We start from the raw sequence: 27,529 nt of genomic DNA on the forward strand, positions 1-27,529 counted from the left end.
AGATAGATAGATAGATAGATATATAGATAGATAGATAGATAGATAGATAGATAGATAGATAGATAGATAGATAGATAGATAGATAGATAGATAGATAGATAGATAGATAGATAGATAGATAGATAGATAGATAGATAGATAGATAGATAGATAGATAGATAGATAGATAGATACGCTACTGTAAAGAAACGTCGTAGACTTTTTTTACAGCAGCGCAACATCAGCAGCACCGCCCCATCACTACTGTTGACAGCAGCAGACTGAAATAAACTAAACAAATAATGCCACGAGTCGCAATCAACGTTTGAGAGAACACTCCAACATGCTAATTTATCGTTTTAAATAATGACACGAAGGGACTGTCTGTAACGGCTTTTGACAAGCACATCGAGCGCGCCACTGAGAAAGTTCCTTAGAACCATGGTCCCTCAATACTTTGGTCCATGGTCCCTCAAGGTATTGAGGGACCATGTTAGAACTGAGGTGGATGGAGCGCTTCGACCACTAAGACTAAGAGTACGTCCTCATCAATTCAGTAAATTCAGAGTGCTAGCGGCGCCCTATGTAGGGTGGTCAGAATAGGGTGGAAGAGAGAGCCCTTGGTAGGGTGGCAACTTCTAGTCACCGTACCATTGGCCCGTTGCCGCAGCTAGAACGCGCCGTTTGGCTTATTTAACTTTCTCTAGCCCCAAGTTGATGCCTCAAGCAACTACTTCCAGCATCAACTCGCGTTATCACAGCCATTCATTCACGACCTCCACACTATTAGCACATTAGCACAGCCTTTGAGATTGCCGTTCACGTTGAGGATCTCAGAGGCTCTAATCTGATACGTAGTGGCGCGCTCTGTCAACCACAAATTATGATTTCGTTACTAACAAGTCGTTATACATAACAAAAAACGTTTGTTATCCTAATAACTTGCACGCTGAACAACGGTATATTGCTCCGTTTCAGGGTGCCACGCAGCTTCGACCGAAACGTTGCAGACGACAGTCAGTTCTGACGACGCCATTTTTCTTTCTCCTTGACTGTGTCGACCGTCGATGTGAGAGGCGCTTTCACAGAGATTATCTCGTTTGATAAGGTTCAAACATGAGCGTAACGGCCGCCACAGCTCCAGGGAGGCCTTCTAACACAAAGACTTCGAACGTCATCACCTCGTCCTCGTCTCTGAACTTGAACTCGATATTCGACACCACCAGCCCGAGCGGGTGAGAACTCTACAGATCGCAGTTCAAGTATTCATTTTATTTCTGCTTTTATTAATGTGCCTTACAGCACTTAATGACTCCTCAACAGCTGTAAAATCCTGCGAGCTGCACCTTGTCTGAAACATGATGAGGCACCGGCTTTCGCAGCTGCACATGGCCTCCCATACACCTTTTAATACAGATATAACTGTCCCAAAAATACGTGCGTATTGTGATCCATGTCGACACGAGCCTTCGTCGGAACAAATCACTAGAAATTAAACAATTGAATTTAATAAACGCAATTTCACGGTGCGCGAAACGCCATAAAAGGCATGAAATTATCAAGCCCACGCACTTCGCGGGAGGACCTCGCGTGTTGGCGCTGTCGTTGAAGAAAACCGTGAGACAGCGCTACGAACACCTACGCGAAGTCTGTGTACGGACATGTACATTGACAGTGTTAGGTGTTAGCGTTGTTATTGACTTCAGCAGATGTGTGTGTGCATGAATGTTATATTTCGCATTTAGGCCAGGGCATCGGCTATGCCAGCCCGTTGCAAAAGGATGAGGCTAATAAATCCAATCCAATCCGATCACATAGATGGGTTCTGGCTTTCGGTTGCCTACTTCTTGTGACAGTAGAGTGAGTCGCTTATCGTGCGTTGTTAACGCCGCGATTAATGAAAGCCTTGCCTTGTTGAAAATATCAACGGCGCACACTATTTGGCCTGTCTGCGTGTTTCGTGCGTTAGCAAGCATCACTCGGAAGCAGATTTCGAACTTGCCGCCACTTTTCAAGGCGCGCTGTTTTCGGATTGGACATCTTTGTGCAGCTGTCTGGTGTAGCATAGCCAGAGAACAACGCATCGCTTGCTGTCGGTGTTGTGCGCGTCCGCACCATTTCATTGTTTTGTCCAAAGATACGTGGAACATCAGAGCTCGCTTGAAGACCTTTGACAGGCCGAACAGCGCTAGCTACTTTTCACTGATGCACACGCCTGTTCAGTTTCCTTCCAAGTGCTTTCAAACATTTCCTGTTTTTGCCGTCTTCTGTGCTGTGTTTACGATCGCACTCGACGGTTGCTTAGTAACTCCACGTACTAGTTTCGCTAAAAGCATGTATTCGTGGGTCTATGTGTTTTCGTAGTTTCTGAGCATCCTTGTATAGCTACGTATCAATCAGGTAACCATGCAGTTTTCACGTGAAATCCGAGATTTTCGTTGCCCAAGCTTGCTTGCTTGCTTGCTTGCTTGTTTGTTTGTCTGCTTGTTTGTTGAACTGTACTGGTTCTGAAAGCCACTTACCCGAAATTTTTTATGAACTGGTGGAGATACACAGTCCTTTCCTTTCGAATGATCGAAATCTCAACACAGGGATCCTAGTGGAGGGAGATCTGGCTTGAGCAATTCTTTTAAGTATGAACAGTACACTTCGTTACACTGTGGATGCCATGTCGTGTCTGTCATCTCATAATAGTTATGCAGTTTGAAAGCACCATATGTCACTCTATCGCGGCTTGCACACTTCATTGACATTTCTGTACTTCAACGCAAAACCTGACTGACTCTTAGAGGTTGCACCCTTTCATGATAAACTAATTGGGCATTGATTTGCGCTCGCGATTGCCAAGTACAGATGTCTTGGCGGCGTTATGGCATTGCAAGCTAGATGCACAACACTGTCACAGGACTGTTTGTGTTATTTCGATGCAACCCCACATTTAAAAATTATTTTCCCACAACATTGACACAAAGTTGCTATAACAGGAACACTGAGGTGTTGCAAATGGGATGCCTGTATGCTCACAAACAAAACCGGACACGCAAGCGAAAGGAACTGCGAGAGCTAACACTTGCTGTACATGACCAAATATGGCACTCGGGGCACAGAAATGTTAAGTGCCAGAATAGGCAAAGTCCTTTTCGTGCAAAATGATAGCGGCTTGACTAACACATGCTTCCACCCCCCTTGGCTTGACACAGGACGATTGAACAGGCTCGTGGGTTACTACATACATTCTTTTCCTTCAATAAAGGTTTACATTTTTGAGCGCAGTGCTGTCCTGTCAGCCTTTTGTGATCTTTCGTCTCTCTGTCGGCGTGCTTCTAGCTCTGTTTAAATTCAAACCTAAAACCAGCTAACACAGCCAGCCATTCCATCGCACTGTCTAGCTCTGCGGTGGTTCCACCTTCAATTGCACATTATGTTTTCATTTCCGCAGCGGTTCTGGTGCAGCCCTGGTAACGCCTGCACCGCCGAGACGGCCCCTCGGCAATGGACGAAACACGAACTCCTCTTCGGGGGCAAGGCACAGGCCGACTCCGGGCACGGCCAGTACGGACCCACTCTCCAAATCTGTGGTCGTCGGTGAGACATTGTCTTGTCTTGGCTGATTTTCACATGCCCAGACACAGAATACCCAATCTTGGTTTCCGGTTTTCTTTCTTGCCTTCGCTGCTCTTGTCAACAGCTATGAACATCAGAATTGTGCATTGACCTCGTTTTTGCTGTTGCCGATCGTCGTAGTGTAGTGCGAAGACACAAATACAAAGACACGGAGACACACAACACAGGTGCTCTAACAACTTTTAATGGAAGGTCAATGAGAAACAGAATATATACAGTAGACCCAACGCACAGGCACATAGGTCACATCCAGCAGGCTACAGGGGCACTTGTCAGAGATAACAAAGTCAAACGTATAACTCTGTAGCCTGCCAGATGTGACCTGTGCGTTGTACACATTCTGTTTCTCGTTGGCCTTCCATTAAAGGGGCCGTGCAATTGTTTTCTAAGTAATCATCAAATGGCTTTATTAAAAGTTTTTTGCCTCACAAATCGACTGCCGCAAAAATTTTTAGACTCCTTCAAGTACGAGCGCTGTTGGAGGCATTCGTCGCATGCTTTAAGTGCTTTCTCTCTCCTTTCGTACCAGCGAGCGCGCTGGACACCACGTAAAGGAGGGTAGGTGGGGGGGATGATGACAAAGGGGCCAAGAAGCTACGTCCATCCGTCAGCGTGCGCCATGACCTTGAGCACTTTTTTTTTCCTTGAAACGCGCGGCTTACTTTCAATGTGATCGCGAGCGCACGTGCAGGCATAGTTACTGTTGCATCCGCAGTAGTTATGTAGCTCACAATGCTCAGATCAGCCAGTGGCCGTGGACTTTGTGCTTACGGCATCATCTGTCGAGAGAAGAGCGAGCGATTTGTAGCTGACTTCGAGAATTAATTGTAAATTCCAGGCCGCGTGCTGCACTATAATGTTTGGCTCACATGTTCACAGGAGCCTCAAGTACCGATTGGCAGCGTTTTCTGACCATGCTAAAAAAGTGTTGCAGGGCCCCTTTAAAAGTTGTTAGTAGCACCTGTATTGTGTGTCTCCTTGTCTATGCGCCTTCGTGCTACAATATGACAATCAGCAAACACCAACTAGTCCAACAACAAGTCCTCCGCCAGAATATTTGCTGTTGTTGTTGTTCACGTTTGTGTCGCTAAAGCATGGGACTCTATGGCACGTGCAGCACTGGTCGAGGGACGCGGACTGGCCAGAGGCGAGATCGGCATGGCATCGTTCGACATCAGGAATCCGGAGTTGGTCTTGGCGCAGTTCCCTGACAACAGGATGTACACCAACACCCTCATGAAGCTTCAAGTGCTCGACCCTCACGAGGTATCGAACCGAGCCGAACGATCATTCGTCCACATCACTTTGTTCATCAAGATGCATGCACTTAAAACCTGCCACAGTGTCTCAGTAGCCATCCTATGGTTAGTAGAAGGTTGTAGGTTCGACTCCTGACCACTGCAGCCACACACTTTAATGACTTATGAGCTTTGGGGCGTAAAATTTTTTTACAGTGTGTAGTCACGCAGCACGCTCTAAACAATCATACGTCGCAATCATTGTCACACAACAATAGGACATCATCTGGCCTGCTTGCGTTGGCACTGTTCTCAGTGAAAGCATGTCACTGTGGTCACAAATAAGGTGAAAGCCACATAAATCATCGAGTTTGACAGTTTTTGTTGTTTTTTTGCTACAGTATTTTTGTTGGCCTCTTCCACCCGCCTTCTGTAATGGAGTAACGGAGTCCACGATATTTCTGACTGAAAGCGAAGTGCAAACCGTAGCTGTGTTAATACAGGCTGAACTTGTGTCCCTGGAAGTCACGTGACAATCCAGAAGTGGCAAAATGCGAGTGAGGTATGATCCGGATGTCGCGTGATGGGAGTGGAAAGGGACATCAACAGTGAAAGGGAGGCATAACATAAATCCATCATTGTCTTCATTCAACATCAATTAGTAATTGTGCTGTCTACCTTTATCTCTTTCTGTTTATTCAAGTGAAGCTTGTTATGAGTTACAGATTGGGGGCGGTGGTGGTGTATGCGAAAAACTTGGTGCCGCCGAGTGTACAGACATGTGGCCCTCAAAGGTGCACCGGTCACATGCGCATTTGCATGTGCCGTTTTCCAATAACTTATGCCCTCTCAGTCGTGGGCTTTTCAGCAATCAGTCGTTTCTGATATGGCAATCTGATCTTTTATTGAGGGCACTCGTCACTTTATGTTGCGACATTTCATTGTTGCCTGGATATGATCACAACACCGTCGTTGTTGCCCATGGCAACTGAAGTGTTGCGCTGCTAAGCACATAGATGGCAGTCCCATTCCCAGCATGGAGGAAGGAAACAGTTAGGAGGGAGCATTGCACAACGCGATGTAAAAAAAAAGAAAGAAAGATAAGGTGGTAGGTCAGGCACACGCTAAGCTTTGCTTGTCCCCATTTTCCTTATAAGGAAAAGGGCTCCTGAATTTTTTCCTTCTGTACTTCCAAGACGTTCCCATTCGCACACTCACACATTGTAATCTCACAAGAAAAACTCTCTTGGCTTCAGATCCTCCTGCCCAAGACACTTTTCGAGGCCAACACGATGCCCCAGCTCATAAATCAGCTGAAGCAGGACATGCCATCCATCAACGTCACCAGCCTGCCACGCAAGCTGTTCAATGAAAACCTGGGCATCCAATACGTCCGGCAGCTCTGTGTGCCCGAGTACAGCTCAGTTGAAACCGAAGTCGTCAACAAGTGAGTCAGCGTGTGAAGTGCCCTATATTTGTGTTGCCTTGGCCGTTTTCACCTGAGTAACTTTAATGCTTTCTTTTAGTCACCTTGTAATGTTATTTAACTAGAAGAATAAAAATGGGGTGGACCACATTCGGCAGGCATTCTCAAATCATGAATGGTAGTTTACCACTATCACTCAAGAGGAAGGTATATATAACAGCTGCATCTTACCAGTACCAGAGTCCTTGCAGGACTCTGCCAGTGCTTACCTACGGAGCAGAAACCTGGAGGCTTACAAAGAGTGTTCAACTTAGATTGAGGACGACGCAGCGAGCAATGGAAAGGAAAATGATAGGTGTAACCTTGAGAGACAGGAAGAGAGCAGAGTGGGTCAGGGAACAAACGGAGGTTAAGGACATCTTAGTCAAAATCAAAAAGAAGAAATGGACATGGGCAGGGCATTTTAGCGCATAGGCAAGATAACCGCTGGTCATTAAGAGTAACTGACTGAATTCCAAGGTAAGGCAAACGTGCGAGGGGGAGACAGAAAGTTAGGTGGGCAGATGAGATTAAGAAGCTTGCAGGTATAACATGGCCACAGCAAGCACAGGACTGGGTTGATTGGTGGAACGTGGGAGAGGCCTTTGCCCTGCAGTGGGCGTAGTCAGGGTGATGATGATGATGAATGTTATTTAAAACTAGAAGAAGACAGTGTTTGAGTAACAGCCTATATGAGTAACAGCCTCTACCGAGGTCATCAACAAGTAAGTCAAGGTGAGCAAACTGTGCTCTTGGCACTTCCTGAGCTGTCCTCAACTGTCGAGCAGTCATGCGAGCCATGACTTTGGGAGAAAAGTTCTTAGAAGGCAGAATCAAAAGCTGTGAAGCTTGGTTGGGCTTGGAGTATGTCCCGTCCGTTTGCGCGTTGTGTTTCTCCTATACTTGGCCTTGAAACAATTTCTTTAAAGATGTCACCATCTGTGTCAGCAATCTTCCGTGAATATATTCACTTTGCTGAGTACGATATCATGCAACGTGTGCGCAAACTTTATGTCGCGCCTTCTCTCTTATGCCACGATGACATGAAAGTGCACACTATATCATCACAATTGATGGTAGTTTTATTTATACAATTCCATCATCTGAGAAAAAAAAAAAGTGCCCATGAAGTTAATTTCAAATACTGTGAGCTAACATGCCATTTATAGAGGACGTAGCATCAACGTGCTGAAATGGCACACAGTCTTTATGTCTTCAGCTTTATGTTTAAGCCACACCATCAGCGTATGATCCTGCTATACAAAAATAAAAATAATAATTTAGGCACCTTCGCATTAGTGGTGCAAATTAAGCCTGAAGGAAGTGCAGAGCTGAGCAGCCTTCTTTGTTTCTCTTCGGTATTCCCTTTCTTTCCTCCTCTCTTTCTTTCTTTTTTCTCTTTTTCTGTTTTTTGTCTTTATTTCTGTTTATTTCTTTCTCTCTCTTTATCTGTTTCTTTCTCTTTCTTGCTCTTTCTATTTTTCTTCCTATTTTTTTCCTTTCTTTCTCTCTCTATCTTTCTATTGCTCGCTTGTTTCCTCTTTTTTTTCTATTTTTATACGGGGTGTTTGCCTGCATTACACCAAACGACGACAGCATACAACAAGCCGGGCCCCTAAAGTGCTCCGCACTTATCATCATCAAGGCGCTCGAAGAACAAGAGGAAGAAGACCTCCTTGGCGCGATCGCGCACTCAATGTGCTACAGATGGCTATGCTATCCATGGTTTTGCCTACATTACGCTATGCTATGACAACATATTTATTTATTTATTTATTTAATATACCTCAAAGGCCCCCCAACAGAGGGCTTTACATGAGGGTGTGGGCAAACAATGTAGGGTTAATAAAACAATGATTCTATGGCATTTCGAAAGTTATCCGTGTTGGAATGATGGATGACACTTGGGGGAAGATCGTTCCAGTCCCTGGCTGCTTGGGCGAAAAAGGAGTGATGGTGGGCTGTGGTGCAAGCAGGGGGTGGGTAGACGGCCTTGAGGTGACTTGTGTGGGCTGAAGTGCGATGGGCTGATTGAATGGGAGAGTTATAATGAAACGCATGATACATTTTGTGATACAATGATAGCCTAGAAATCTTACGGCGTAGTTCAAGGTTAGGTAGACCTGCTTTTCTTTTAAGGTTAGTAACACTGGTATGATATGAGTAATCTGAGTAGATGAACCGCGGTTTTGAATTACTTCGATGGACTTACATAGGTTAATTTGAGGTGGGTCCCAAATGGCGGATGCGTACTCTAGTTTTGGGCGAATGAGTGTTTTGTAGGCTAGTAATTTGACTGATGGAGGCGCAAGATGTAAGTTACGACGAAAGTAACCGAGAGCTCTGTTAGCATTGTTAACTATTTTACTTACGTGAGAAGACCAGTTTAGATTCTGTGAGATGTTAACACCAAGATATTTAATGGAACTTAGGGAAGAAACTATGGAGCCATTAATATTATAGTTAGCGGCAGGTAAGTTATGGCGTCTGTGAAATGAAACGAGTGCAGTTTTATTAGTATTTAGGACCATGAGCCATTTGCGACACCACTCGTCGAGTTTTAGTAGGTCATGCTGGAGAGTAATTGTATCTGAAACGTTAGTAATAGGTCGGTAGATTACACAGTCGTCAGCAAAGAGGCGGATGTTAGACGAAATATTATCGGGTAAGTCATTGATGTAAATTAAAAAGAGGAGGGGGCCTAGAACTGTACCTTGAGGCACACCGGAGATTACGTTAGAAAGGGATGAGGGCGTGTCGTTAGCTTCTACAAATTGCCGACGGTTAGTGAGGAAGTCTTGAATCCAATTGTAGACAAGTTGGTTAAGGTTTAATTGAGAGAGCTTTAGTAGTAGGCGGTTGTGGGGAACTTTGTCAAAGGCTTTCTCAAAGTCAATAAAAAGGGCGTCAACTGGTATGTTAAGGTCTACGCTAGCGCTTAGGTCATGGATGAATAGTGCAAGCTGAGTATCGCATGAAAGTCCCTTTTGGAATCCATGTTGGTTAGGATGAAAGAATTTAACTGAGGTAAGGAACTTAGCAATTTGCGAATGAATTATATGTTCCATTATTTTTTAACAGATGCTGGTTAGGGATATGGGCCTGTAACTAGATGAACCTGGCTTTGGAACCGGAACGATCTTACCCACTTTCCAGTCGTGAGGAACGATGCCGGATGAGAGTGATTGCTGAAAAATATGAGAAAGAATAACACTGGTAATTTCTTTGGTGTTTTTCAACACCTTAGCATTAATACCATCGATGCCGCAGGATGATGTAAGTTTTAACGATTCGATGATTTTCTGGATGCCCTGAGGTGAAAAAATGACGTCTAGCATGGTGGGGTAGTTGTGGGGGGAGACATCAGGGAGGTTTCCAATGGGCTCTCTGGTAAAAACTGAAGAAAAGGTAAGGTTTAGTGCTTCTGCTACTGCGTTATTCGGGATAGGTTGTCCGGTATGATCCATTATTGATATGCATTTGTTTTCGTTCTGTGGGTTAATCACTCTCCAGAATTGTTTTGGGTTAGTGCGGAGTAAGTTGGGCAAGGTGGTATTATTAAACAGCCGCTTCGCTTTATCGACGGCAGAGCAGAATAGTTTCGTGGTGGCCTGGTATTTTTGCCACGCCACAGGATTATTAGTGTTTTTTGCGGAGCGAAATTGCCGTTTCTTTTTGTTTTTCAGCCTCTCGAGTTCAGGGCTAAACCAGCGGGAGGTGCTACGTTCACTAATTGTAATTGTTGGAATGTAAATACTGATTAGCTCATTCATTTTAGATTTAAACATTAACCAATTTTCTGTGATAGACCGCTTGTTAAAATCTTTAACTAGAAATTGCCAAAATTTCGTTAGTTCTTTATTGAAGTTATTGTAATCGCCCTTATCGTATAGGGTAAGTTTTTTGCGTGTTTTTTCTGCGCGGTTCAGCCTACATTGGAAGGTGCCATGAATGACCTTATGGTCGCTGATTTCGTCGAGGTATGAAAGCGGGGTAATTCTATCGGGATGGGTTGTTAATACTAGATCAAGTATATTGGCGGTATGTTTAGATTGCCTCGTTGCTGCATTAACAATTTGAGTTAAAGCAAATGTTAAACACGTATCGACGAAGTTGCTTTCAATGTTTTGTTTCGATGTGAGGAGGACGAGGTCAGACCAATCTATGTTCGGAAAATTGAAGTCACCGAATAAGACAACTGGGGCATTAGGAAACCGAGTTTTTAGTGATTGTAGCGCGTCATGAAACATATGTATAAATGTGCTGTCGGAATCAGGTGGACGATAGCATGCACCTAAGACTACGTGGGTTGAAGCTTTACAGCACACAAAGACCATTTCAAGTGAGGTAGGTATATCGATAAGGCTGGCAGCTAAGGTCACGGTGAGTAAGCATGAGCACGCCACCCACACGCGGCCATCTCGGTCGGTACGAAGATACTTGAAATCTGGGTAAGAAGGAAATATTTCAACGTTATTGATAGACGAGTTTAGCCACGTTTCTGTAGCACTATAACGTTAGAATCCGCCTCAGAGTCGATTAAAACTGGATAGGATTCTCGCTTTGGTAGTACGCTCCTGATGTTAGTAAAAAGAAACGAGAATAGGTCCCTTGGGGACCGTAAGGGCAACCACTATTTAACTGCTACGGGTCCGCGAAGAACGACCTGTTGACCAACCGGGTCATACACGTAGGTGTTCTTCCCTGCTACGAGTTTGTTGTGACGAAGGCTGCTGGAAAAATTATGACAGGCCAGGCCCCTAAAGGGCTCTGCACTTAAAAAAAATAATTGGATTTTCATGTTTGAGCTTGCAAGCCGTTATGGAGAACCAACTTGCAAAAATTATTACATCTATGACTTGCAGGTATGCCTGATAAGGATATAGACCCCTGTCGCTGTCAGTGAGTTGTCAGCAAGGCTTAAAGTCGGGGGGGCTCGTTGGGGCCCAGCTCCCCCCCCCCCTTTCCATTTCTTAAGGAGGGCCTGTATGTGTGTGTGTATGTATGTATGTATATATATATAGGTCGCCACCCTCTGATGGCCCCCCCTCCAATGAAGGGAGACTTTAAGCCCTGGTTGTCAGAGTTATGCATTTGCGCATCTTTTAATGGCTGGCACGAATACACGTTTGCACGAATCGTGCAGGTACTATGCCCTGTCTGCCACAGCTGCACTTGTCCATTACGTGGAGGTGATGCAAAACGTCGCTTGCACAGCTCACTCCATCAAAGTCGTCTTCAGCACTGGCGAGGGAGTTGCTCGGATCGGTAGGTGCAATTCTTCTCAATGTACAGTCTAAACTCGTCATATAATGAACCTGCATCTAATGTAAAAGTGCCTTCATTCTGTATCCTATATGAATTATAGGCATAGATATTCACTACCTATATAATCACGTATATTTTAGGAAATTTTATGAAGGTTAGAGTAAACCTTCATAAAATTAGAGCCAGTGGTCTTATATTCAAGGTGCAAACATAGAATTAGTACATATGTATATAGACAAGTTTTCAGCATCATAACTTGGAGAAAGAAAATCTTTTTGAACTGATAGCATTAAGTGTGCAATGTGATAGCGTCGAAGATTGTAATGGTAGCATCGAAGCATCCAAGGTGCCAGGGACCCCGCAAGTGATGTAGCAGGAATTTTATTGTATATATGATTAACGGACTTGCTCGTATTTTTTTGGGCACATTGCATAAAGTGTAGTGTCTCTTAAAAACAGCATGGTAAGCATGGATGGAGTTAGAAGCAGCTACAACGCAAAAATAGCACTGATTTTACCTATTCTGCACTGTGGTATTATCCTGGCCCTCGCGTTGCAATAAGACGGAAAGGCAGGCTAGTTGGTTCGGCTGCATAGTGGAAAATTTTGCGCACACCACACAAAGACACAATGAAAAAAGTACATAAGGACTAGTGCAGACTAACAACTTAACTTTATTCCTACAAGAGAGATTGTAGAAGCTTGGCATATCTCCAGATTTCAAGACACGTGTGTTAGTCATCCATCCATCACATTGAATGAAGATGAAATGAACTTGCTCAACAATATGCGATAGTGTATCGGTTCTCTTTATGGTTTTATTGTTTTTACCTAAAAGCAAATTCGGTGCCGTGTTGCCAATGATTATGAGGTGGTTATCGAGAGTGTATATTTGTGCTTTGTTATAGAATAAAGATCAGTTGTTAGTCTGCGCTAGTCCTTGTGTGCTTTTTTCATTGTGTCTTCATGTGGCGTGCACAAAATTTTGCGCTATGCCTCGCGTTGCAGCATCCAGATATTGCGACCTCCATCAGCTACACAAGTGCTCTTATTGACCAAGAATGTGGCCACTGTCGTGGCTTTCTTGAAAATTAATGCAACGCAGACTCAACCACGATGCACGACCTGGAGCTACTGACCAACACCGTGGATCCCAGGAGTTCGGTGTCTCTGTTTGGTGTGCTGAACCACGCCAAGACACCCGGCGGGTTAAGGCTCCTGCGTGTGAACATGCTTCAGCCTCCGTGTGACTTGGACACCATTGTGCTGCGTCAGAAGGCGGTGCAGCAGATCCTCGACAGTGAAGAGTTTTTCTACAACTTCCAGGTTTGGCTAAAGTGGTTGCTTGGGCGAGTTGGTACGACATTATTGGAGGGAAACAGCGCGAAAGACGAAGGACCAGGCAGAGCCTGGTCCTTCGTCTGCCTGGTCCTTCGTCTTTCGCGCTGTTTCCCTCCAATAATTCCAGGTTTGGGTTTTTTGTACATGTTGGACGTGATTCATGTATCCTCGTCTGGTGACTGTGTGTGTTTTTGTGTAAGTGGTGATTGTGTTAAGGGAAAAGCCTGAGATGCCTCATCAAATGGGAAAGTTGACCGTCAGCAGCGTCGGCGTCAACACGAGTGATGTAAAAAATTATCATCACATGATGACATCACCATGTGACGCCACTATGACGTCACGTGATAACATCGTCACGTGACATCGTTGCTTGGTCAAAGGTGGGCCGATCACGGAGGCAGTGCAAAATCAGGTGAGGTGCAGAAAACTTTCAATGCCTCCGATCTTGGGGGCAAGACCACGTTAGGTGCAGAAAGCTTTTTGAGGGGGGCGGGGGAGAATCAATATATCGACTGAGAAGAAAAAGAATGATGGCTTTCGACTTCAAGTCGTCTTAGGCAAATGCATAGGGGTCCCTGTGAGTATTTTTCTTTGTGATTGCCCGTTGACTGTGTGTGTATGTGCTAGATTGATTCCGCGCCCCATTGGGAATGCACGGGCTAAACCGTAAACAGCTTTGCTGTAATATGTTCATCTATCAAACATTCAGTCAGTCAATCAAGCAATCAATCCAACTCTATATTAAGGTCTCTTTGCCTTGAAGCTCATTCGTGTGTTGGGCTAGTTGGTCTACCATCGTTACAAATAAATACAGCGCAGAAACTTAACACACAGAGAAGAAGAACACTGATGAGGACAAACGCTACTAACCAAATGTTTATTACAGTCGTTGCATGTGGTAGCGAGGCACGTTTTTGTGAGACCAGGATCCTAGGCAGGCCTTCAAACAACACGGCTCGAGTAGCCTTGAAAGCGTTCTCTATCTACAAGAAATCAGATATGTGCGTCAGCGAACCATTGATTCTTTTGCACAATGCTGAGATTGACTACTCGAACTCTGTGGCTAGAAGCATGGTGTGGTACAGTTAAAAAATAATTTTTGCCGTTTTAGGTTTTCGTAATCTTAGGTTTGGGGTTCATCAGCTTTGCAGGAGGCAGAGAGTGTTACATATTTGCATGGTTTCACATTATATGTCAGAGAGGTGCAGAGTGTAATAAAGAAATGGTAGTAGCGCTCGTCCTCGTCGGTGCTCTTTTTTTGTGTGTGTGTTAATTTTTCGCACTGTAATTATTGGTAACTCCTGTGCAGTTCCTGCTGGCCAAGTTTGCAGACATGGAGGCGCTCCTGGCACAGCTAGTGCAGGTGCCACGCATAGAGACCCTGCGCACCATGGAGGCGGCCGTGCACAACTGCGTCTGCCTCAAGCACATCCTCGAGCATGTCGAGCCGCTGCGCATCGTGCTCAACAAGTGTCAGGACACCCTGCTGGGGACATATGCATCAGTGAGGAAAGCAACACTGCACAGTTTCAGCTTTTTCATTCTGTTGCCTCGTCTTCGCTTTGTCTATTGTCTTGTTTCGTATGAGTCATTTCTGCACTGTTGTTAACTTTTAACATAACCAAATGAATCTAACAGACAATTAGGCCAAGGAAAGCATAAGGGAGATTAATTGTTGTCTTTAACTGCAGTGTGGTAATTATGACGTAAATTGAAATTTATTATAGTGGACAAAAAATTACCCTTTCGATTGGTGGGATCCAAGCCCACAACCTTTGAATTACGCATCCAACAGTATACCAATTGAGCTCAGACAGAAGGTAATTCGAAGGTTGTGGGTTCGGATCCTGCCAACGGAAAGGGTGATTTTTCGTCCGCACTAATTGTGTCGATTTATGCCATAATTACCACACTACAGATAAAAACAACAATTGATGTCTCCTATGCTTTCCTTGGCATAACTATCTGTTGGATTTATTTTGTTGTGTCTAACAAAGAAATGAGCCTCTCGAGAAAAAAAAATCCCTGTCATTTGTTCGTATTTTTTAACATGTATCACCAACTCGCCCAAAGAATTACTCAGCTTTTTAGATTTCACACCATCCAAACCAACCCCCAAACGCAAACTGCGATGGAATTTCAATTTGACTAAATTTGTTATGGGCATACATATTTACGAATGTGTAACCCTCACAGAAACCCACCACTATCGTCGCCAACCGCCACCACCGTGGCCAGCATGATTTGTGGCCATGACAGCATGAATATTGGCCAACACTTAACCATCACTAGTGAACATTAGCAAGCACTAGCCCACGCCAGCCAACATTGGCAAGCACTGGCCACCACTAGCTGACATATGGCCCATGTTATGCAGGGTTAGCCAACATTGCCCATCAGCTACCCACCGCTGGCCAAAATTAGCAGACACTGGCAAATACCACCCAATGATTGCCACCCCTTGCCAACATTGGCAAGCACTGGCCAACATCACTTAGCCTTAACTTAGCCTTAACAGCACTTAGCCAACATCAGCCAGCAACAGTCAATAGTTTGCCAGCGCCATCCATGGCAGCAGTTATGTCTGCTCGATGGCATCTCATAGTACTGTGAACTTGTAGAAACAAGCAGAGAATGTGAAAAGGAGAACAGATACTGCCTTAGCATTGTACAGTGCTAGTGCACCGCATACATAATGCAGAGATCGCGGCTTTGGTCCCGATTGGTAGCAAATTGTTTATTTTTAGATGCAAAGCAGCTTTTGCTCGAGGCTGTGTCCGGCGTCGGTGGTGGTGTCCGCGCTCCACTGCGCATGCGCCTACTCTCTCTCCCACTCTCCTCCTTTACGCAGCTGTTCGGTTGCTTTCTCTCCTCTCCTCCCCCGCGCTGCAGCCAAATACAGCCTGTAACCCACTCTCTCCTCTCCCTCCCCCATTTAATGTGTATATAAGCGCGTGCGCTCAGTCGGCTTCTGTCATTCTCGCTTTGCTCCCATTCAGATGAGTTGTAACATCAACATCGGCGCCACTCGTTCACTCGGCGCTAACGGAAAGCAATGCACAAACACAACGTAATGATAACACAAACACTAAATACAAACCTCACACACTAACGGAAACGCCGAGTGAACGTAATGGAAACTTGGTGGGCGCCCCCAATGCCACTTCGCATCCCCTCATGGATCCCTTGAGTGGGAGATGGTGTAATTTTTTTGAACAGCGAAGCTCTGTATGCTTGGAGTAGCGCTGTGTGTCGTCCGCACTAAACTCGGTGAGTATGTGCCACAGAAAGCGGGTACGTGCCAAGCAGCTCCTAGCATAGCATAGCCATGCATAGTCTAGTATAGCGAGAGGTTGGGAAAGGGAAGTGAGGGTGAGGAGGAGTGATGTGAAGGTGAGGATGATGGGGAGGAGGAGAAAAGAGGGTAAATTATGGCATTGTCTTGTAGAGTATAGCTTGTGGACTACAGACAGTGGCTATGTGCCAAGCAGCTCCTAGCATAGCATAGTCACGCATTAGTGTAGCAAGGGGTTGAAAAAGGGAAGCGAGAGGGAGGAGGAATGATGTGAAGGTGAGGAGGAAAGAAAGGAAGAGGGGAGAGGGTAAACCATAGCATAGCCATGTACAGTATAGTGTAGCGACTGGTGGGAAAGAGAAGTGACGGTGAGGAGAAGCGATGTGAGGGTCAGAAGGAGGGAAAGGAGGAAGGAGGGCAATATAGAAAGATACTCATAAATCAAGAAAGATGAAATAAACAATAAGAAACTGTAGAAATAAATAACAAAAAAAAAGATGATGAGGAAGAAAGACGAAGAAACAACTTAATCTGCGTTTGCCAGGTGGTGGCGCTTGCTTGCCAGCTCTGCTGTTCACTCAGATTTCACAGGCGTGAAACTAGCTTTAAATGCTTTTTTTCACTTACTTTTATCTCCCTTCATCTAATCATTACTATGCTTCTATTAAAGATTATAAAATAAAATCCCCTATCCTTGGCTTCATTATCTTTTGCCCTCGTATACCTCGCCCTAGTATCGTAACATAAGTTTCCTGTTCCCCACACATGCAAAGCACGGTCCCTTTTATGTGTAAGAGATGTCCACTAGAGTCTCTTAAACTTACGTAACATGAAGCATGCCTTGGATTATTTCAGACTAACCTAACCAAGGTTAGGTTAGGTGCCCTATCCTAGTGTAACCAAAAGCATTAAAAGAAAATGCCAACCTAACCTAACCTTTGTAAGGCCAGTCGCCCTGCCTAATGTAACTAAAGCATTGCTTCGAATAAGGACAACCTGACCTGACCTAGGCTAGGTTAGCTACCCATTCCTAACTGCTTCTTGGCAAACGCATCAAAATGATTTATTATCATGGTACACTCGTCATATCTTATTTGTTGTGTACTGTATGCGCTTTACTGTGACTCTTTGTAGGCCTTTATTACATCTGCATATGTTCACTGAACATACACTCAAACTTTGATATAAAAAACACGGATATAACGAATTATCGGTTATAACAACATAAATGAAGAATAGCCTTGTCATAGATGCAGTGTTAATACATTTATAACAAATTTTCTTGTATAACAAAAGTTATTTTCATGTCAGATGCAACTTCATTATGACGAGGTTTGAGTGTACCATTTGTAGTGGAGCAGATGCACGAACGAGTATGCGCCTGTGAAAGAGGACGAAAGACGACCCGCGCTCTGATTGCACGAGAGCCTGTACCGCCTCCGTCAGCCTTGCACTGCGTTGCCGTACGGTCCTTTTTCGTTGCGACCTCGTTGCAACTTCGTTACTCTAATAAACCTCATCACATTTGGTGGAGGTTGCTGAGATCCCCAAACAGACCTGGAGCTCCGCTCTCGCAAGTTGGCCGAAAGACCACCGGACAACATGACTGACGCAGTCGCTGCCCAGCCAGCACCACCGGCTGCCCCGTCCCCCTGCCCCGGCTCTACCCGTCAACGAGACCCGCCCATCTTCAGCGGAAGTGGTGAGCACGACGTCGAAGACTGGCTCTCCTTATACGAACGCGTAAGTGCCAGCAACAAGTGGGACGACGCCTCTAAGCTTGGCTACGTTATCTTTTACTTGGCTGACGTCGCTAAACTTTGGTTTACCAACCGCGAATCCGCCATCGCCAACTGGTCAGCCTTCAAGACCCTCGTAACTGAAGCATTTGGCCGACCAGAGGTCCGCAAGCTCCGCGCTGACCAGCGTCTACGCCACCGAGCGCAGCAGCCTGGAGAGACATTTCCCAGTTACATTGAGGATGTGCTAGACCTATGCAGGCGGGTTAACCCATCTATGCCGGAAGACGAGAAGATCAGGCACATCCTCAAGGGTATCGAAGATGGCGCATTCCAGATGTTGCTGGCGAAAAGCCCGACCACTGTGGAAGTGCTCGTCAGCCTGTGCCAGAGCTTTGACGAATTGCGTCGTCAGCGTTCCATCGCCCGGCAAAGTCTCCCATCACCAGATTCGATCTCGGCCGTCGCAGTCGCAAACGGCAACGTTTGCCAGGGCACACTTACCGACCAGATCAAGGACTTCATCAGAGAGGAAGTGGCCCGACAGCTCTCCCTGCTACCTCATAGTGACTCGTCCACCGCAACCCTGTCTCCGACACTGCAGCAGGCCATACGCACCGAAATTTGTGGCGCCCTCCCTGCAGTTCCGGCCCCTTACCTGCACACTTCCATGCCGTCCCGCCTCTCGAGTTCCGACTACGCAACGCCTGCTCCATCTCCACCTCTCAGCTACGCAGCTGTGGTCGCGCGGCCCCCACCGCATCCAAGCTCCTTATCGGCACCACCCCATCCCGCCTCGCCTCCAGTTTACAGGCCCACGCCACACTTCTTCCGTCCATCAGATGCGTGGCGCACTCATGACAACCGCCCTATCTGCTTCGCGTGTGGTATCGCTGGCCATATTGCGCGCGTCTGCCGCCGCCGTCCCACACCTGCGTACGCCTCCTTCGGAACTCCTACCTACGCGCCGCAACATGCCACCACATCTGCATCCGAGCAGAGGCACTCCGACTCGGATCGCCGCTCAGCAAGTGCTCGTTTCCCTTCTCCTCGTCGCCGGTCGCCATCGCCTATGCGTCGTCGCCCACCTTCTGATGAGGGAAACTAATCAGTGCAGTTCCGGAGGCAAGAACTGCAACTTGTGCGCAATTCTCAAGGCCTCCATTTTCGCCGCAAAACGTTATTGATATCGAAGTTGAGGGAGTCGCCGCACTAGCACTTGTAGATACCGGGGCCGCCGTTTCTGTGATGAACGCGAACTTTTGTCGGAGGCTCAAGAAAGTGACAACATCTCTCTCTGGCATGGTGCTGTCCACGGCTAGCGCGCAACGCATTCATCCCTCAGCTGTGTGTACGGCGCGCGTCGTCATCCAAGACATTATGTACATCGTCGAATTTTTTGTCCTGCCATCTTGCTCTCATGACGTCATCCTGGGTTGGGATTTCCTTTCACGTCACGACGCTATCATCGATTGTTCACGTGCGGAAGTGTCCCTTGTGTCACCATGTGAATTTTCATCTCCCGACCGTTCTCTCCTTCCCTGCAAACTCATCGTTGATGCCGACACCACCTTGCCTCCGGAAGCTTCAGTCCCTATTACCCTTTCGTGTACTGCTCAACCTGACGCCACGGTAGTGTTTACGCCATCTCCATTGTTTACTGAGCGCAAGGGCATCGTTCTCCCATTTGCCGTTCTCACAATTGCGTCTGGGTCAACCGTAATGCTGATTACAAACCACTGCAACTACCCCATTGCCTTACTCCGTGGTGAAAGTTTAGGATCCGTACAACCTGTCGACCACATCGATGATCTTGATCTTCCCGATGACACCACATGTTGTCACATCGCCACAATCACTCCCGCATCTCAGCCATCAAGTTCGTCAGCGTTCGACAACGCCATTGACGCAAACCTCTCCCCCTCTCATCGCCGCCAACTTGTTGATCTCCTTAACAAGTTTATCTCTTCTTTCGACTGTCAACAACATTCGTTAGGCCGCACCACGACTATCAGTCATACTATCGACACCGGCTCCCACTCGCCCCTGCGACAGCGGCCTTACCGCGTTTCTGCCGAAGAGCGCCGCGTCATTACGGAGCAAGTGGATGACATGCTTCAACGTGGAGTGATACAGCCTTCTCAAAGTCCTTGGTCATCACCTGTGGTATTGGTCAAGAAAAAAGATGGCACCATTCGATTTTGCGTTGACTATCGCCGCTTAAACAAGATTACGAAAAAAGACGTCTACCCGCTACCGCGAATAGACGATGCTCTTGACTGTTTACAAGGCGCCGAGTACTTTACATCCTTGGATCTGCGTTCTGGATATTGGCAGGTGCCCATGGCTGAGTGTGATCGCCCTAAAACAGCCTTTGTAACGCCCGATGGCCTATATGAGTTCAACGTCATGCCATTTGGGCTCTGCAACGCGCCTGCAACATTTGAGCGCATGATCGATACCATCCTTCGAGGCCACAAGTGGAAGACTTGCTTGTGTTACCTGGACGACATAGTAGTCTTTTCAGCAGACTTCCCGACACACCTTGCTCGTCTGCACGAAATTCTCACGTGCCTAACTTCTGCGGGCCTACAACTTAACACCAAGAAGTGCCACTTCGCAGCACGGAAGCTAACCATCTTGGGACATGTCATCTCAAGAGACGGCGTTCTTCCGGATCCCGATAAGCTTCGAGCTGTCGCCGAATTCCCAAAGCCCACATCGATGAAAGCCCTCAGAAGTTTTGTCGGCCTCTGCTCCTATTTTCGCCGCTTCGTGCGCAACTTCGCGTCCATCATCGCACCTTTGACGAGTCTGCTTGCCAACAGCAAAGGTATCTCTGCATGGTCACCTGCATGTGATGCCGCGTTTCGCCAGTTGCGCCGCCTGTTGACCTCACCACCTATCCTTCGTCACTACGACCCCACTGCTCCCACAGAAATTCACACCGATGCAAGTGGCGTCGGTCTTGGTGCAGTTTTGGCACAACGGAAAGGCACCAAAGGTGAATACGTTGTGGCTTATGCAAGTCGTGCTCTCAAGAAGGCTGAATTAAACTACTCCGTGACAGAGAAGGAGTGCTTGGCGATAATCTGGGCATTGACGAAGTTTCGCCCGTACCTTTACGGCCGTCCTTTCGACGTGGTTACAGACCACCACGCTCTCTGTTGGCTTTCCACCTTGAAAGACCCGTCGGGACGCCTGGGCCGTTGGGCACTTCGATTGCAGGAATACGACATTCGTGTCGTATATCGTTCCGGTCGCAAGCATGCGGATGCTGATGCACTCTCCCGCTCGCCAATAACACCAGTTGTGGCTTCTCTGTCATCCCTCTTTAACACCTTGTCACCACTCGACACCACTGACATGCTTTCGGAGCAGCGTAAAGACGCATACCTTGCCTTGTTGCTCGACTACCTTACCGATCCGTCTGCTGTCCCTTCGACGAGAGCGCTACGCCGTCAAGCAGTCCACTTTTCCGTGCGAGACAACATTCTGTACCGCCGCAACTACACGGCAGGTGGTCGGAAGTGGCTCCTTGCTGTCCCTAGTCATATGCGCTCTGACATCTGCGCGAATTTCCATGCAGATCCCCAAAGTGCTCACGCCGGCGTCTTGAAAACCTACGAAAGGCTGCGTCAGCGATATTACTGGCGAGGAATGTATCGCTTTGTGCAGAAATACGTTCAGTCTTGCCCTACATGCCAACAAAGCAAGACACCTCCGCGACACCTTACTGGCACGTTGCAGCCGCTCCCGTGCCCGGCTCGCCCATTTGACCGCGTGGGTATCGACCTCTACGGCCCCCTCCCGTATACTGGCTCTGGAAACCGGTGGATTATTGTCGGCGTCGATCATCTCACGCGCTACGCTGAGACTGCAGCTCTCCCGGCAGCGACCGCCCGCGAAGTTGCACTTTTCATTCTCCGCAGCTTTATTCTACGCCATGGTGCTCCGCGGGAACTACTCAGTGATAGGGGTCGCGTGTTCTTGTCAGAGGTCATCCAAGCCCTCCTCGCTGAATGCAACATCATTCACCGGAAATCCACCGCCTACCATCCACAGACAAATGGTCTCACCGAGCGGTTCAACCGCACACTCGGCGACATGTTGAGGATGTATATCTCCTCCGACCACACCAACTGGGACACTGTACTACCTTTCGTTACGTTCGCTTACAACACCGCGACGCAAGCGACTACCGGCTTTTCCCCGTTCTTTCTCTTGTACGGCCGCGAACCTTCCCACCTACTGGACACCATACTCCCGTACTGCCCTGATGCCTCTGAGTGCACTCCAGTTTCTGAAGTCGCCAGATACGCCGAAGACTGCCGTCAGTTGGCTCGTTCCCTTACAGCGGAAGCTCAAGGTCGACAAAAGACGCAACATGACGACGTTCATCACCCAGCTCCTACGTTTCCTGCTGGCTCCCTTGTTTGGCTTTGGGTACCCCCCCACGTCCCTGGCCTTTCCTCTAAACTTCTGGCGCGGTACCATGGTCCGTACCGTGTCATTCATGCCACGTCACCGGTGAACTACGTCGTCGAGCCCCTCACACAGTCGCCAGATTTGCGCTGTCGAGGGCGCGAGACTGTACACATCGACCGTCTCAAGCCCTACTACGACCCCCTCATTCTACGTACTCCATGAGTCGCCAGGATGGCTACGCTTCACCCCGGGGGTATTGTAGTGGAGCAGATGCACGAACGAGTATGCGCCTGTGAAAGAGGACGAAAGACGACCCGCGCTCTGATTGCACGAGAGCCTGTACCGCCTCCGTCAGCCTTGCACTGCGTTGCCGTACGGTCCTTTTTCGTTGCGACCTCGTTGCAACTTCGTTACTCTAATAAACCTCATCACACATTGAATACCTCATGCCATTCTTGACGCCCTTTGGCCACCACTGGTCCTTGCGCCACGAAATGTTATTAAACATCATCGTTATCAAATGGATCAAAAGCGTCAGTTGGCTAACTTTACATAGGTTAAATTGGCCAGCCTACCTTTACTTGTTACCTAAACCTTAAAATTTATTCTTCAGTGTCCTGTTAACGCGTGTTCAGCTTGTTGCAGCGTGAATGTTGGACAACACTGCTTAAACTTCACAAGACAATTGCTCACACTGCAGCTCTTTCTCTTTTTTGTAATGCAGTACATCACTGATGTCCGGTACAGCGAAATGCACAAGAGCATATGCACGGTGATAAGGCAAGACGTTGTTTACCAGAAGGGCGTGTGGAACCGGGTCTTGCAGCTCTGCTTCAGCATAAAGGTTGGTCTAACTGTTTAGTAAAGCACTGAATAGGGCTTGTTGGTGCACATTCGTGGCTGTATCGTCTTTAGTCATAAATGGTCTGGGAACATGTTTGCAGACAGGGGACACATGTCTGGGAACACAAGCGCAGGGATCAGTTTAAAGGAACACCAAAGTGAAACACCAAAAAACTTATAGATTGTTGAGTAGGGAGACGGCGTCTGACATAGACGTGCTGTCGTCGCTAGTTTAATGAGAAGACGAAGGCGTACGGCCGAGGAAGGAAGCGAGAGGCCGAAGCGGAGCAACGGCCGTGTCATCCAGCCAGCCAAAAGCACCCGAACGTTCGAACTGCCTCGCGCCGCGAACCACAGGCGCTCGTTGTCTTTTTCTCCAGCCGGCTGGCCGCCACTGGCGCGGCGCTACAAGATTATTGTTCGAGGATTCTGTCATCGTTAATTTTGCAATCATAGGCTCATTACTGGAGGAAAAAAGAAGTGAAGGTCAGAGACCGATTTTTACATTTTGTGCCAAAAGCTCAATGGCTGAACGTCTTTGTGACGTCACAGATCTCAGTCTTTGGTATTTTCGTCCCATTGGCTGAATAAAATTTCTTGAAACTTGACATGTTGACTTTCATGCTCCTTTAGAACACAAGGTATTTAATTTTTAGTACAGGTAAAGAATTATGTAGGCCCTAGCAGACAGCCATCAAAAACCACGATGTTGCGACGAGCTGGTGCGGGGACCTCAAGGTGGCGCCGTCGTCTGTACTTTCTTCTTAACCATTTTCTCAATTGCCAAGCGTCTTCTCGTTGCAAGAGTGGTGCTCTTGGTATCGTGAAAGGCCTATTCACTAATACGAAAGAAGCCACTCATCTCTTCATCGTTTCTTTAAATGTTGAAGTCAATTTGACATCGACTGCAACTTGACTTCCCTTCCACTTCAGCCTGAAGTCAATGGCCTTCTCGACATAGCCCGAAGGACATACGCGGAAGTCCAAGATGATATTCACGGTGGGTGCATACTTCCTTCACGTTCGCATTGTAAATGGGAACGTCACAGTTTCCGCCACGTTTATTAGATTCTGTCACATCAACTTCGTGGTTTCTATTCACGTTCACCGTACATCATACAAAGGGAATTTCAGGCATGTTGTCAGAGGCGGCATATATCTGATGACTGTAGTAGTCAATGGCTATCTTGCCATTGACTAGTAGCACATGTTTAGGGGCTAGTTGGTGCATTGTTTCAAAACGGAAGGATTGCACAGCAAACACAGCACACCATAGACAGAGACAGGTGTGGTCGTCTCTGTCTGTGGTGTCCTGTGTTTTTTTTTTTTTTTTTGCGCCGTCCTTCCTTTTTGAAATATTGCCATTGACTACTACAGTTGCACTTGAAGTACCATGCTTATTAACGAGGACTGTTTGGAAAGAAATTAAACTTTTTTTTTCATGAAACATTTATGCAAAAAATGTCTCGTGCAGCAAGAGACCCAGTGTGACCTTGTTGAAGAGGGTGCCAAATAATGTTACATGTGTCTAAGAAAAACAAGTGTTTTTACGATGCCCTACTTTTAGTTTTTCTGCTTTCAGCACGCTTCTTTGTTGGATCTCAAAAATACTCATAACTCCAACCTCAAGCATAAACACTGAACCACAACTGAATGTTTCATCTCCTCACGATACACAACTTTTGAGCACTGGAAAATATGTGGCACTTGATTCAATAGCACACCCTTCCCTAGCAGCATGCATTGTTGCCATAACGTTTTGAACATGGCGTCAACAACTGGTGCTGCTGGGGTTCTGTCTGGTCAGATGTGTGCAGTAATAGGCAAGGACAGTCTTCTGTTCTCCTGACACAAGTTGAGAATATAATGCTCGACTTGATTTGATTAGAAAACTTCACTGTTTAAATTCCTGAATCTGTTACTAAGGCAGTTGCCCTTGCTCAACACGTAGCTTTCGTTTCCCGAGTGTCAGCAGTACACTGGCGATTGAGTCGGCCAAGTATTTCTTGGCCTTTTCAACGCAGAGATGGTCGAGAAAGACATGGCGCTGGAGTCCGCGCTGCCACTCAAGGTGGCCTACTCCCAGCTCCGTGGCTTCTACATTCAGATGAACTACACGGGCTGCATTCCTGACCTTCCAGACAAGTTCATCAAGGTTTCCGTCACCAAGACTACCATCTCATTCACCACTGACAGCCTGGTGGGTTACTGAAGATCCGAACAGTGCGGCATTTGTTTAATGTTAAGTGTATTGGGTATCATCACTTCATCCATTAATTGGGGGTTACATTTACCTAAGGTCCGCCTCGGTGGTACAGTGGTTACGGTGCTCTGCTGCTGACCCGAAAGTCACGGGTTTGATCCTAGCCACAATGGTCACATTTCGATGGAAGTGGAAATGCTAGAATACTGTTGACTGTGCGATGTCAGTGCAGGTTAAAGAACACCAGATGGTCGAAATTTCCGGAGCCTTCCACTACGGCATGCCTCATAATCATATTGTGGTTTTGGCTAGTAAGACCCCAGATACTATTAAGTGATCCCTAAGTGTTGCATTTAACACAAAAATATTTCCGCTAGTATATCTTATGTGTGTTGCAAGCATATGTTCATTGCACGTCGATATTTGTGGGAGACGTATTACCTAGAGTAACCGTATACTAGACAATTTTAGGATCGCATTTTTTTGCTCGGTCTTGATAAGGTGCGGCCCTTTTGTGGGACCAGGCTGTTTGGTCTAATTCTTGAGACATCAAGTATGAAATGCGCTGTAACCTGCCATGTCCATCTGTGATCACGCACCACCACAGAAACTAATCCTGTGCTTTTCCAAAGGAATTTATTCGTATGTTCATACTCACCGTGCAATAAACTAATCGTATTCACAATCGCTGCTACTGCTGCTTACACCTGATTTGCCGGAACGTTTGTAAATAAAGTCATGTACCATGCCACACACATGGCGTTGGGGATTCTGTCTTAGTTTCAAGCTCCTAGCATTTACTTGGAATTCGTTGGGTAAAATATGTCATTACTTGAAATACGTCGGTTGTAACTTGTTTCTTGATTTTTATTCTCAATATGACGAAAAACCATTTTCGCTGGTATTTCGTTGACTTTCATTTCCCTTTATCTCCGAACTGCTTCACTTCAACTGAAAAGCTACAAATAACATCCCCTACGCCTATCTCTGGTGTCATATTTATTGCTTAATATCACTGTGTCAAACGAAAAAAAAATTTTAAAAGTGGCCCCTTGATCCATACTCCTTCTTTCTTAACGCTGATCTCGTGATAGACGTGTTCGGAACGAATAAACTTGTGAAGCCTACTAACCTATTCTTTTTTTTTTCCTTGCTGTTGCTGCATTTTCCTGGGGCCAAGATTAAAATGAATGGTAAGTATGAAGGTACTTTTTTTTTGTCCACACGTATTCAAAGTATTCTTTTTCTCTCAAAGTATTCTTTTTGTTTAGAGGTGTGCAAATAGTGAATTTTAGAACCAAATTGAATACGAATCGAATAGCGATGACACCGAACCGAATATGAATACAAATCGAATACCATTCAAATAGATTTTTTAAGTAGCGCAACCATTTTCAAAGCAGCCCTATAATGGTAATGTAAGCGTTTTCAAAGCAGCCGTAGAATTGCACAACATTTTATTTGAAACAAATATTCACTAGCTTTAGCACAGGAACATTAACCGACAAAAAGAAATACCACAGTTTTTTAAGCTCAGGCAAGCTCGTGTACGACAGCAACTGGAGCCTTATAAATACAGTTGAACCTTGATTTAACGAAGTGATAGGGACCCACGAATTACTTCGTTAAATCGGGAACTTCGTAGAACGAGAGAACGACAAATTTTGTTCAAGAAAACAACAGACTTACTGCCTAGTGAAAAAGCTTGTGATTTTGGCCTGCGCACGCTTCATGAGCAGTGGGAGCACTCAAGTGTGCCCCAGCAAACCACCTCAGAAGGTCGACGGCGTCCATCACCTGGCTTGGCGTGGGCAGGGGAGCTTCGACAGTATCCAGATCGTTCGCATCTTCAGACTCCTCTCGTGCGCCGGAAACAAGCTGCACTATCTCCTCGTCGCCGAGAACTTCTGTTGTGTCAGTGTCCGCATCTGCGTCGGCGATCACGAAGTCATCGAAGTTATGATCTGCGTCCACCTCGTCGCGTCAACGAAGCTCTTCCCAAAAACTGGGCGATGACTCTTCCTACTCGTGTTGCGGGCTTGTGGAGCCCGACGCAGCCTGGCAGCACACTGGCAGGCTGCATCTAGAATGTGTGGCAGCACACTG

General features: G+C 46.5%; 1 protein-coding gene across 1 annotated transcript in view; it reads left to right on the top strand.

Annotated features, from left to right (window-relative positions):
* The first annotated feature begins 1,095 nt into the window (after positions 1 to 1,095).
* Positions 1,096 to 27,529, top strand: part of LOC119406301 (mutS protein homolog 4-like) — a 38,300-nt gene continuing 11,866 nt past the window's right edge. Inside the window, exons 1-11 of the mRNA XM_049420038.1 lie at positions 1,096 to 1,214; positions 3,419 to 3,564; positions 4,721 to 4,869; positions 6,098 to 6,288; positions 11,453 to 11,574; positions 12,680 to 12,900; positions 14,225 to 14,419; positions 23,102 to 23,221; positions 24,154 to 24,220; positions 25,245 to 25,420; positions 27,163 to 27,262. Coding sequence (XP_049275995.1) covers positions 1,096 to 1,214; positions 3,419 to 3,564; positions 4,721 to 4,869; positions 6,098 to 6,288; positions 11,453 to 11,574; positions 12,680 to 12,900; positions 14,225 to 14,419; positions 23,102 to 23,221; positions 24,154 to 24,220; positions 25,245 to 25,420; positions 27,163 to 27,262 — 1,606 coding nt within the window. The remainder of the gene's footprint in view (positions 1,215 to 3,418; positions 3,565 to 4,720; positions 4,870 to 6,097; positions 6,289 to 11,452; positions 11,575 to 12,679; positions 12,901 to 14,224; positions 14,420 to 23,101; positions 23,222 to 24,153; positions 24,221 to 25,244; positions 25,421 to 27,162; positions 27,263 to 27,529) is intronic.

Source organism: Rhipicephalus sanguineus, chromosome 10 (assembly GCF_013339695.2).
Source record: "Rhipicephalus sanguineus isolate Rsan-2018 chromosome 10, BIME_Rsan_1.4, whole genome shotgun sequence".
NCBI classification, from domain to species: Eukaryota; Metazoa; Arthropoda; class Arachnida; order Ixodida; family Ixodidae; genus Rhipicephalus; species Rhipicephalus sanguineus.